At 34.7% G+C, this 13,589-nt stretch overlaps 1 protein-coding gene across 7 annotated transcripts in view; it reads right to left on the bottom strand.

The window, feature by feature from the left end:
• Positions 1 to 1,349: 1,349 nt before the first annotated feature.
• Positions 1,350 to 13,589, bottom strand: part of LOC109096431 (kelch-like protein 5) — a 46,303-nt gene continuing 34,063 nt past the window's right edge. For all 7 annotated transcript variants that reach the window (XM_042766583.1, XM_042766596.1, XM_042766575.1 and 4 more), the window contains 6 exons: positions 7,522 to 7,708; positions 5,805 to 6,029; positions 5,093 to 5,255; positions 4,766 to 4,978; positions 2,170 to 2,341; positions 1,350 to 1,649 (listed from right to left, as the gene is read on the bottom strand). In XM_042766583.1, coding sequence (XP_042622517.1) covers positions 1,593 to 1,649; positions 2,170 to 2,341; positions 4,766 to 4,978; positions 5,093 to 5,255; positions 5,805 to 6,029; positions 7,522 to 7,708 — 1,017 coding nt within the window. In that variant the 3' untranslated portion in view covers positions 1,350 to 1,592. The remainder of the gene's footprint in view (positions 1,650 to 2,169; positions 2,342 to 4,765; positions 4,979 to 5,092; positions 5,256 to 5,804; positions 6,030 to 7,521; positions 7,709 to 13,589) is intronic.

The raw sequence follows: 13,589 nt of genomic DNA, 5'->3' as shown, positions 1-13,589 counted from the left end.
AAAAAAAAAAAAAAAATGAATGAATGTGGATGGATAGTCCAAAACCCGCTGTAACTTTTGATTTCACTGCTAAAGCATTAATAATAATGCTTGATTTTAAAATAGACGGAAGATAATACACACACATACACACTTATCTCTCCAGCACTCTTTTTCCCAAGAGACATTTTACTGCACTCCGGCTATTCTTAGACGATAGACCATTTCTATAGAGAAAATCTGGCTGTGCACATTACAGTTGTTTTAACTGACTATTTTTTTTTTTTTTTATAATTTCCACTCTGTGATGTATTAAATATTGAAATAAAAGACAAAAAATAAGCTATCAAAGTAACATTGTCTAGGTGTTGTAATTAGATGCCAATTAATAAATGCGCTTATATATATATAATAAAAGACAAAAAATAAGCTATCAAAGTAACATTGTCTAGGTGTTGTAATTAGATGCCAACTATATATATATATATAATATATATAGATATATATATAATATATATAACTGGATTACTTTTATACATAATTCGGTGTACTATGTGTGTGTGTGTGTGTGTGTGTGTGTGTGTGTGTGTGTGTGTGTGTGTGTGTGTGTGTGTGTATATATATATATATATATAACACACACACAGTACATTTAAAAGTTTGGAGTCAGTAAGATTTTTGAAAGAAGTCTTTTATGCTCACCAAGTCTCATTTTATTTGATCAGAAATATAGTAAAAACAGTAATATTGTGAAATATTATTACAATTTAAAATAACTTTTTTCTGTTTTAATATGTTAAAATGTAATTTATTCCTGTGATGCAAAGCTGAATTTTCACCATCATTATTCCAGTCTTCATTATCACGTGATCCTTCAGAAATCATCTTAATATGCAAATATGGAAATATTTTTTATTATGAATGTTTACAACAGTTGTGCAAATTTTTTGTGGAAATCATGATACATTTTTTTCTATTCTTATTATGAAGTTATGGTTATGTTTTTTATTATGAATGTTTACAACAGTTGTGCAAAACATGAATAGAAATAAAAAGAAATTTTTGTTATTTGAAATAATTTTATATATATTAAAAATATAATAATAATAATAATAATAATAATAATAATAAAAATGAATAATTAAATAAGTTAATAAAAATCTTACTGATCCCAAGCTACATTTTAAATAAATACATATCATATTTTTTATAGTGGTGCCAGTGAATGCGAAGTAAAAATTGTATATAGCAGGAAAAAAAAAAACACCCTGCTTTCTGATGGGTTGGAAATATGGAGAGGTATTATGGATAGATATACTGATTGGTTGGATATTGGATGGAATTTTAATTGTTTATTAGATGTTGAAGAGGAGGATGTCTGTCTTGATGTGCACAGCCATAAAAAAAAAAAACTGCTTTTAATAGATAAATACATACTAGAAGACATAAAGGAAGAGCACAGCTGAGTATTCAGCTGTATGTCAGTAAGTGATTTTCTCTGCTCTGGTCAGCAGATGCTCAGATCTGTCTGGATACACTACAACAAGAGCACTGGACTGGAGGCTTGTACTGTACGACGGTCACCATGGAGATGATTGACAGCAGGACGCATTTCAAAGCTTCACTGCAACCACACAAGCTCCGGCTCGGCCTAAACACAACGGCGCCACCTAGAACAAAAAAAACACAAATCCCAATTAGAGAGAACGATCATGCGTTAATGGGATTGATGTTCTCAATGATGAATCAGTTTCTCTCTGTCAAAAACACACACGCTGCTTAATGCTCTCTCTCCCGCGCACATACACAAACACAAACACATCGTTACCCACACACATCCCAAGGCTTACAAACGAAACAATATGAACTCTCAGCATGTGGGCGAAGGAAACGTCGCCTAAAAACATAACGAGAAATGAAGCCCAGGAGAAATCAGCCGGTTGCTATAGCGAGAGGTAATAACAGACGCCGTGATGCAGAGAAGAGCTGTGCTTCTGTCACAATGATCGAGGTCTTGCATTTACATAATGAACAAACAGCGCCAGGAGGAATGAGGCAGAATCACGCCGCAACAGAAAAAGGAGCTGTTACTTGTGACACGAAGGGAGGAGCAGATGGATGAATAATGTAAATCTGCAGATATTACTAGAAAGTCAGGTGGATGGACAAACACTAACTCTATGTGTTTACCTGTGTCCACTCATTGGTTTGGGGGTCGTAGGCTTCCACGGTGTTCAGATACACCTGACCATCATAACCACCGACAGCATACAGACGGTCCCCCAGAAGACACACCCCCACAGCGTCTCTGCTGAGGCTCATGGGAGCCACTGCTGTCCACACGTCTGTCTTTGGGTCATACCTGGAAGAAGTGGTAAACAGATGAATTATATAGACAAGCTGATTTACAAATATTAACTACTTTTATATTTCAGTAGACCATGCCATCTCTGCACCTCAAGTGTCATATAAATTGGCTTTTTTGCCAACAAACCTATATTAGACTTTCACAGAAATCCATTATTATTCATAGATACATATATTATTCATAAAATCACAGATTTAAATACCCTAACGACTCACTCATAGGTGCACAGACATTTTGAAATTGGATTGCATGACTACACCACACTGCAATTTTGCCCCAATAATGTTGTATATAAAGTTATTTGTATTTCTTTAGGAAAAAGCAGTGGTGGCAAAGTGCTTAAAAACAAAGCACAAAAATATGATGTGTTAAGAAAACAAAACAAAATCATCTTATTTATTCACTGTGTGTCATTTACAAACAGTCTGTAACATTCTCATATTATGCAAAATATTTAAACATTTTAATTATTTGTATTTTGGATACATAAAATGCTAGTTTTGAAATTAGTCTCAGCAAGAAACATTTATTTTCAATTTTATTCCCTAAATTTTACAAATGTACTTTCTACCAATGTCATTTCCACCACAGAATTCTATTAAATTTTTTTTGAGCGTGAAATAGAAATAAATCAATATTTGTAATTTAATGTCAAAAGTGACATTAAATATCTTTATAATACTACAAAAAAATTATTTTTATTAAAAAAAAAAAAAAGAAGCTTATTTTTAACTTGATAAAGAATCCCTGGGAAAGAAACTTTTTTCAACACTGGTAAAAAAAAACTGGTAAAAAAACAATAAATGTTTTTTGAGCAGCAAATCAGCATATTAGAATGATTTCTGAAGATCATGTGACACTGAAGACTGGAGTAATGATGCTGGAAATTCAGCTTTGCATCACAGAAATAAATAACATTTGAAATATATTAAAATAGAAAGTTATTTTAGGTTGTAATAATATTTTACAAAAGTACTGTTCTTACTGTGTTTTTGATCAAATAAATACAGCCTTGATGAACATAAAAGACAAAGAGATGTGTAAGATATGCAGGTAGGAAACGTGCATCTGTGTCTCCGTTCTGTCAGAAATGAAGGACCTGCCAAACAAATGTTGACTGGCAGAGACTGAGAGCAGTCTGGGTGCAGGAAATGTTCAGCAGACAGACAGCTCTTTTAAATAAAGATGCAGACAGAGACAGAGAGACAGACAGATGAGAGAAGATGATGAGCATGAGTCATTCACACTAAAAACCAAATACATTCCAAGACATGACCAAGAGAAAAATCACACTCAGAGGCCTACTAACCACCCAGAAAAAAACCATCCCAGCAGACTGATGTTAGCTAAATGTACTTACAACACGAAGCAGCTCATAAAATCAAAATGCTGTAGTGTTTCTGCTCTCAAAGAAAAGCTTTTATCTCTTCATTCATTTGGAAAGTCGCTATGATAAAAAAAATTATTATTAATTTTTTTTTCACAATATCATGCTTAAATCACAAGTGGGACTTTACCTATGCTTCTGTTCAAATTGAATCTCACAATTTTTTATTAAAACACAAGCTGCAGTGTCATGTGGTGCTCAGATGGTGTGATGAAGGTATGCACAAGTTTGTTTGGAAGCATTTGTGTAATAGAAATCCAGAAAATACGAATAATTTAACTGGTTTATGCAACAGACTAGGATTTTTTCCATTATGAATAAAAAAGAATGGAAATCAGAATAGATTACATAGATGCAACATCTTTTTTCTTTTTTCTGTCTTTTCGTGCACAAAACGCTGGTGAGAATGAAGCTGTGCAGAAATGGGTGGTTTTATGACACGCTCTCTAGTCTAAATGACAGAAGAATTCTATAAAGAACACGTGGTACTGAATGTCAGAAAACTTTATCAGAGTGCATACATCCTCTGACTCACTCTCAGCTATGAAACAATTAGAGGAAAACCTCATATCCTTTACTAACCTGCACTACAAGTTTCTAGAGCACTTATTAAGTCAGTTTCTCTTCAGGGACTCATCTGTAGCACTTTGATGTAAACACATTCAGACCTAACCATAGCATATGACTATTTTAAGCGACATATACCGGCATTTGCCACTTACACAACATGAGAACACTCTTGAGTTAAGACTACAGCAGAGTTTCTCAGTGACCCAAAAATAGGTTAGTCTGTGATTAACCAGATAACTGTAGTTATAACAAACTAAAATAAATAAATAAACAAAATAAGAAATATAACTAAAGGGATATTTTCACTGTAAAATAAATACCATTCAAGAAAAATAATATAATATTAATAATAATGTGAAACGACTGCTTTTATTTTGTCAGAAAACTGCAGAAAGAAGTTTCTACCCCTAAACGTTGACCCACTGACCCCATTCTGAACCTTTTGATTTTGTCCCTCTTACCTTTCGACGCAGTCTGACAGTCGAGAGGCTAAGCTTGACGCTGGGGCATCATGGCCACCGATGGCATACAGAAAGCCATTCCACGTCGCTACACCAACACCGCCTCTGCGCTTAGACATGGGAGCGCAGCTGCTCCATTTGTTAGTGTGAGGATCGAAACACTCCACTGATTTCAGACATGAACTTCCATCCCGGCCGCCCACAGCATATAGCTTAAAAAAGAGACAGAAAAGGAGAGGATTATAGATTAAACAGACAGACAGCGTTTTAATGGCAGACATGGAGTCTGTTCAGTTAGAAGCATGCTTTTATGCCATCTATGCTTACTTGGTGTTTAACACTGCAACTCCCACAGTGCTTCGAGGTGTTGCCATGGATGCAACAAAGCTCCATTGGCGAGCTTGAGGGTCCCAGCGCTCCACCGTGCTGAGATAACTCCAACCGTCATGACCTCCCACTGCATACATGGGGCCTTCTAACACTGCAACGCCTACAAACACACACACACACAAATTATGAGATGTCGCACATAAGCCTTCATGTGGCTTTTAAAGATTCTTCAAGTGTAATATGCTTGAAAATATTGTGTAGGCCTTATGATTTCTGCAGTGCAGAAACATGGACAGAAGCACAAAATCAAGTCATAAACATAGAATATACATATATAACATGGAATGTCTCAGAATTTGGGATCTATGATTAACTAAATCATTAAATAGACTAGTGTCTATTAATATTAAACCACAAAAAGCATGTTCTGTTTTGTGTGAATGAATAAAACATTTATAAAATACAGAAACCAAAAATCTTCACTATAACATGTCAAAATAAAAGTTTGGTTTAACTTGAAGAAATTATGACAGAAGTATATTGATATCGTACAGTAGAATTTAATTCTTAAAGTAATAAAAACAATAATAAAGTTGATAATAGTAATAAACTGATTTCACCAGGCTCTAAATATTGTGTCAAGCAATTAATATTGTGAATTATCATGAAAAGTCCAATGAAGACACTAAATGCAAATGTAATTCCTCACCCAGGCCGTGTCTGTGTGTGGACATGGGGGGCATGACGCTCCAGCTCTTGCTGCGGGGGTTGTAACACTCTACTGTGTTGAGGGTCTTGAGTCCATCTCGTCCCCCGACCACATAGAGGCGGTCGTCAAGAACCGCCACGCCGAACTGCAGCCTTCTTCCACTCATGACAGCCACCTGCCGCCAGGTGTCCCTCCGTAAACAGTACTGCTCAATACTAGTGGCCCCTTTAAAAACAATTACAATCAGTTTTAAAAACACCTGTACATGAGTCTGGTCTATCTGTAAGCCACACTATTAGCTCTGTACACACATGCAAGACTGCACAAACATTCCCTTATATCAATACAGAGAACAAAAAAGCCTTTAAAGCCTTGACTTTTACAGAAAGTAGAAATCTGAAGAAAAAAATGGCTGTTATAAATTAAATATAAAAATTACAAAGTACATTTTGTGAGGTTTATGCATGAAAATAAAAAAGTGAAAATCTGCAAAAAATTTAAATAAATTAATAAACAACATACATTTACTGTAAAATTAACAAACATTAACAAATCAAGGCTGATTAGGTATTCTGGGTACAGAGAAATCACAAAAGACAAAAAGACAAACCTGTTTTTAAGAGAAATATCATCTCTGAGTTAATAAGCTAAAATAAGAAAAAAAACAACAGGAAGTATAAAGCCCTAAGGAGCAAACTGTGGAAGCTGAAGTCTCAATCCTTTTTTTAGACAATCAGCTTATTTTACCTTCTAAAAATGTACAGTAATTGCATAGAATGAGTAAGATTATAGTAGGGAAGCTACAGAGCCGCTTCAAAAACCCTTGAAAACCTGATTCTTCTCCTTTAAAGGCCAGTGCAACATTTGGTTCCAGAAGTAAAAATGTAATCAAAGATATTGTCAATACCATAGAAACAAGAAACACAGCAAAAGAGCCCAGTAGTGAACTCATACCAATGAATCATTGCAAATTATATAATAAAATCTCCTTACAATTCCAAACAATATATTAGGATTTAGCTGACTATTTTGCAATAAAATGTAAATTAGATTCTATTTTATACATAAAATGTTTATAAATCAAGAGTTTTATATTGTATAATTATGTACATTGCAGTGTTTCAGTCCATTCAGGTCCAATGGACTTCAGTCTTTTTCAGATTTTTTGCTTCTAATCCAAGTATGTAATGCTGTGATTAATCTCAGAGCTGGGTTTGTTTAGTTCGTGCCTTGGAACAATTTACTGAGAAATATTATGAAATTCCAATGAAGAACATGAATGGAACAAAGTGTCCCGTCACTATGACACTCTATACACCAGTCGATATGAACTATGAATTATTTGAATCACCTATATGATTCACCATTAACACAACACAGCTCTGAATTCAGTTCATACCATTCACCTTCAGCCTCATTAAACAATACATAATTCAGACCTTCCAAGTGCATAACAGATCAGACCTTTGACCATAAAGAGGACAAAACACCAATTTAAATACAAACTTTTGTCTAATTTTTGACCTACTCACTTAATGTTGCAAGCACCATTAACTCAAAAGACTCTGAAAATGGTAATGTCTCAGCAGTCCACTGCACTAATGGAGAAAGACTGACAGACAGAGAGAGTGAACAAGGGAGAAATGGCATATAGAGGCATATAGAAGGCATATAGAACTTTAGAAACAACTAAAAAAAAAGGATGTGAAAGGAATACCTTTTGTGGCATCCATGCCACCCACAGCGAAAAGTGCCCCGACAGTGGCCTTGCGTGGACGTGTCCTCGGACTCTGGAGAAGCGGCCGTCTCTCTGGTAACAAATGATACTTCATGGCTTCCATCACCAGCCGCTGACACTCCACACTGTCTCTTAGCAGTGGATTTGACTCCATATCGGCTAAAAACTGCATGAAGAAAAGACAATAACTGTATGACCCAATATCACCAAAAACTACACAGTTTAAAATACATAATGTTTAGAGGAGGAAATACCTTCTCAAAGCACTATTTCCCTCTTAGCCTTGTTGCTTACATGTTTTTATGTAGATTATGAAGAGTTCTCTATCTGGAGAGTATTTAGGTGTCTTAAGAAATGTATTAATTAGGGCTACAACTAATGATTATTCTGTTGATTATTTGTTTTATTAATTGGATTAAAAAATAAAAATTTTCTGTATTTTATTGGTGGGGGGGAGGTATTCCAGTGTTGCAATGTGAAAACTGAAGGTTATGACAACAAATATAGTGACGGTATCTAGGCTATGCTACACATTGTGTATGAAAAAAAAAAAATTTAAGTGTTTAAATGTAAGTCTTACATTATAAAAAAAACGGTTATGATTGTGTATATAGTGAAGGTATATAGGATAAAAAAAAAAAAAAAAATTGTGTACGAAAAAAAAAAAATTAAGTGTTTAAATGTAAGTCTTACATCATATTCAAAATTATTTTTTCAAAAGTATTTCTTTTACATCCAATTACATATTAATCCCTCATAAAAAAATACCATTACTTGTATTACATGAATTTTAAATGTAAAATTCTGTGTATAGTGCATAGACACAATTAATCAATAATAAAATTGTCATTTATTTTCAATATCAATTATTTTCTATTTTATTTTATTGATTGGTTGTGCTACTAAATGGAATTGCAAAAATAACAATGTCTCAAAATAACTGCCCAAACACTCTTCCCTTCTGCCACTGGCAAAACAAACTTATGCCCCAATCTCACTTGAATGGTTAAGATAATGTTGCAAAATGTACTTTTTAAACTTGGTTTACATATTTTTATCTCTGCATACTAAAATGTTATAGAATACACTTCAGCTCACTTCAGGTAAATGCACGGCTGTTACATTGCTTCTCAAAAAACTGAAATCACATCAGTAATGCCGTCATAAAAACCAATGAACTGCAGGCCAACTTCAAGATGTTGATTTGTGCTGCAGAGAAGATTAGCTGTAAGATTAGCTAAAAGCTTTAAATCGTCCAGACAGGAAGGGTATTTGTGTGAGAAGTGACCTAGACACCAGCCACAACACTGACAGGTTGCAGAGTTATTTGTCCGAAATGAAGAAAACAGTCCCAGTCATTAACAAACTCGTCACAGATCTGGCATCTGCAAGGAAGTGTCAAGAAAAAAACTGTCATTACATCAGTGCTGGATATTGTTCGAATCCATGTGACAACCCTGAAATCTTCTGGAAGAAATTTCAGACTAATGAAGTTTAATTTGAGGTCTGTTTGGCACAAACCAAACACAGCTCTACAGTGCATACAGGTAACACCATGACCAGCCAGCAAACATGGTGGTGGCAACATCATACTCTGGTGTTGCTTTCAACAGGAGGAACAAGAACAACAAGAAAAGAGCTAAATAGATGCACATTATTGAGGAGAACATGTTTCAGCCAAAGATCTATGTTTATGTTGAAGACTAATTTTCCAGCAGGACTATGGTCCAAAGCACACAGCAAAAACTATGAAAGAACAGGCTTGAATCCATTTGAACATCTGTGGTATGACCTGAAAAACTGAAGTCCAGAAACTTAGAGCAAATATGCATTAAAGAATAGTCAAAACTTTCATAAACTAAATGTGCAAAGCTCCTGCAGACAAAGAAAAGACTAAAAAGAGGCTTTGAAATATACTTTATCAAAATGAAGGAAAATGCATAGACTTCCTCCTCAAAGAATAAAACATTCTTGATATATGAACATTTTATTTTGATTACAAAAAAAAAGTAATGGGTGATCGATTATGTTTTCAGATAATACCACTGTACTTGTATACACCACCAATCAAAAGAGGCGGCATTTATTTAACCAAAAATACAATAAAAGCAGTAACACTATGAAATAGTTTTACAATGTAAAATAACTCAAATATGCAATATCCCTGTGATGTAAAGCTGAATTTTCAGCATCATTACTCCAGTCTTCATTGTCACATGATCCTTGAGAAATCATTCTAATATACTGATTTGCTGCTCACAAAACATTTCTTATTAATATCAATGTTGAAAACAGTTGTGCTGCTTATATATTAATAAAATAAATTATTAAGCATTACAATTCCCCCAATCTGGACTAAGTTAGATGTTCTCTCACGTAAAATAAATTCTCTGTAATAAAAAAAAAAAAAAAAAGTGCTCTGTTACTGGAAAAAGGGGGAAATGAGTTGCTGTATAACAAAACAGATGTCATTTCCCACATTTATAAATATTAAAACATTTAAAAAGTTATGAAATGATGAACAAATGTAAACTGAAACAGAAAATCTCATAACACCGGCTCGGAATCATCAGATTGACCAGCCGGTCACCTATCCGGGCTAATCATGCAGAAAAACAGCTAATTCTGGTCACTGGTGGGTCGATCGGTGCATCTCTAGTACAGAATGATTATCAATGACTCCACAGTATTGGCAGTTTGATTAAAAGAAATAATAGTAATTTAAATATTCCTGATTGATCACTGACCCTCTAAATCCTCCAAAATATTCTAATTTGAGGAAGAAAAAAAATAGAAAAGGAAAATTCTTATTTTTAAGCTTAGTTCTGGCACAAACCATCTGAAAACACATTTCCAAAAACATAAAACATTTTTTCTGACATGAAATCTTCAACACTACAGCCACAAAGAGCTATATAACAAACTGGGTTCCAAACCAAACCCTTACCCTCATCCACTTAAAGACACACTTTGATAACCTGACAGGAGTGAATCCTTCCCAGAGGACTCAGGGGACACGATGAAGAGAGGAAACAAGCTTCTGATGAAAGGTCCTACCTACATTTCTTTTTTTAAAGGAGGGAATCCCAGTGAGAGACAGAGCTAGTGTCCCTCAGGGTCTCTAACAGAATACAGAGACTCTTATATAGGTTACTACTCCTGAGCAGACAAGCTTTTAGGAAGCTAAAACAGCCACAAACACACACACACACACACACACACACACACACACACAAACACATAAAACTCTAAATCATTTCCACCTCATCCATAAACATCACACAGGACATTCTCTATTCTTCTTCCTCTCATGTCTATCTTTTTCTCATAATCCTCTTCAAACGACACCTCTTGCAGCCCTGTTAACGAGTCTTCGTTCATCACATTCATCCTCTCATCTACCCCGTTTATATCCTCTCTCAGCTGGCTAGTAAATTGAGTAGCTTTTAATTAGAGGGGTGTCTTGGATAGTCACTGTAATAAAGGCATAATATTTTCTGCTGCAGTGTTATAGCCCCATAGAGACACTCTGTAAGATCACACACAGACAAACCCTGGAATTAGCTTCTCACCACACCTCCCAAAGGCGAGTAAAAATTTAGCATCCAAGTCAATTTACTTCTATAGCGCTTTTCACAATACACATTATTTCAATGCATCTTTACAGAAGGACATGATGTTAAAGTTTATAATATCTTAAGTTCACTCATGAAATTCTAAAATCTTTATTATTGTAAAAAGAATGTGCAGAGGTTTGGTCCTGATAGACTAGATCTGCTATGTCACTGCTGCTGCTGTAGAGCAAGTAGACTTGCTTCTGCTAAAAGCTCGGATCATAAAATTTAAAGGAAACATGCTTCTGCTGCTAAAGTGAGGAAGATCCCTCATAGCAGATCTAGGCAGGTGGTGCTGGGGAGGAGGTGGGCTAACATGAGGACACGCATAGCGTGCAGACATAGCATTCATTGAATATGTCCTGGTTATATATACAAACAGTAATGAGTATGTGAATCTGATTAAGAGGGAACATTGAGTTGAATGAACCTATTAGAACGCAAGTACAGTTTCATGGCTGAACTTTTAATTTCTTCATGCCTTATATTCACATTTAGCAGATTAGAGCTTAGTGATAATATAGTTTGCATTTTGCAATGTTACAAGCAATCAAGCAGCACTTTGCACATGCATAATTATTTCAATATAATAACCACTGAATAGAAGTGCTTGCCAAATGTGAAAATATTTCTTAAATGATTTTGCTCCTAATCTATTTATATGGCGATATAATGTGATAAAAATTCCACATATGCACCATCACATACATTTCTGCCAAATTAAATGGTCTGCACTGTATGTTGTTGTTGTTTTTATTTGAATCATGAAAAGGTCACACAATCATTTTTACAGTTTGACTTAATTATCAAAATATTATGTCATACTCTACACTCATGTCATTCCAAACCCACACAACATTCTTTATAAGAATGCTCTCTTTTCTCCTTATTTTTTTGATGAACTGTTCCTTTACACCATGTATTATTATGATGTAGCTACTAGCTACTAATAAAGTTACTCACATTTTTAACTTACATTTGGTGAGAATTATGTTGTCATTGTTAACTAATACTATTAAAAACTGTTTACTGTAACTGAAATAAAGCTAAAATATATACAGCATATAAATTTTAAACTTAAAAAAATAACTTTAATGAAAGTTAGAATTTTTGACAAAAATGACAAAAGCACATAAAATTACTAAAACTAAATTTAAAACTAGAAATATAAAAATAAGAACTAATGCAAAATATTAACAAATACTATAATAGTATATAAATAATACTAAAAACAACATGCATTCACATGCAGATTTGCCAAACCCCGCACAACACCAACACATTCAGCACATCCCGATATAGTTTCAATCAGCATTTGTTTAACACAGCCATGCTTGAGATTTGAATCTGTATGTATATCTGTGTGCACACCATCATTCAGCACCACCTCACTTAATCCATAATCACATCCATCACTGTGCTCAGAAAACAGTTTTCTAGTTAGAGCTTGAATATTCCGCCCATACAACACCATCTCCACCTCCTCAGTCTCTGCTTTCACCTCCCTCCCACTCTCCATACATCAACCCATACTTCTTTATCTCCACTCCTCCCTTTCTTCTTCTCCTCTTCGTGCTAAAAACAAAAGCTAGTCATTTCCACCTCTTTCATGAAAGAGCTTGCATCACATACAGTGAACAAGTGCATCTGTTATGAACTAAAATCGATCATCTCCACTGAACGTGAACACTGAAGAAACATGTTGGAAGAGAAATGAATGTTCTGGAGTTATGACGGCTGGACAGTGGATTAGAAAGATTTTTTCTTCACTGAAAAGCACAGAACAACCTGCGATTTACATTTAGATGGAAATGAACAAACTCCGCTCAGCCAGCCATGAGTGGGAGAACCCTCATCTGGAATTATTTAAATATTTCTCCTTTGCCACCTTGGAAAAAAGGGGGGAAGAGAGAAATAGAAAGGTAGAAAAGAAGGAAGAGGGAGTTCAGTGGAATTCATCATGCATTTAAAATGAAAAAGTGCAAAGCTTTGAGCGCCGATGCTCAATTAAACTGCATATCCATGTGAATATGTCCTCCGCCCACAGACTGTCTATTATTGCATGACAATAATATCAATAGCAGTAGGCCTGCACAATCATAAAAATTCTCCAAGATTACAATGACATCTGTAGCAATTAACAAGTCTGCTTCTGTTGCATCAAAATTTGCATTTTATAATGACAACCAGTCAAAATGAGCTAGACGCGTGTATTACGCTTTACTTCTGATTGGCACACAAAAATCAGTGGTAAAAGAGACATTAAACCTGACATGCAAAACGAAAACACTGACTGAATTTTCGGAATTTCTAGATCAGAATGTTGGTACCATATTTTTATGGAAAAATTCTGGCAACCACAGCTGCTGTTTTTTTAAAACATAAATTTCACTGATTTTGTTTTTACAGTGAAGGGAAATAATCAACAATTAT

The sequence above is a fragment of the Cyprinus carpio genome, chromosome A1, assembly GCF_018340385.1.
Source record: "Cyprinus carpio isolate SPL01 chromosome A1, ASM1834038v1, whole genome shotgun sequence".
NCBI classification, from domain to species: domain Eukaryota; kingdom Metazoa; phylum Chordata; class Actinopteri; order Cypriniformes; family Cyprinidae; genus Cyprinus; species Cyprinus carpio.
This window is presented reverse-complemented; position numbering and strand designations above follow the sequence as displayed.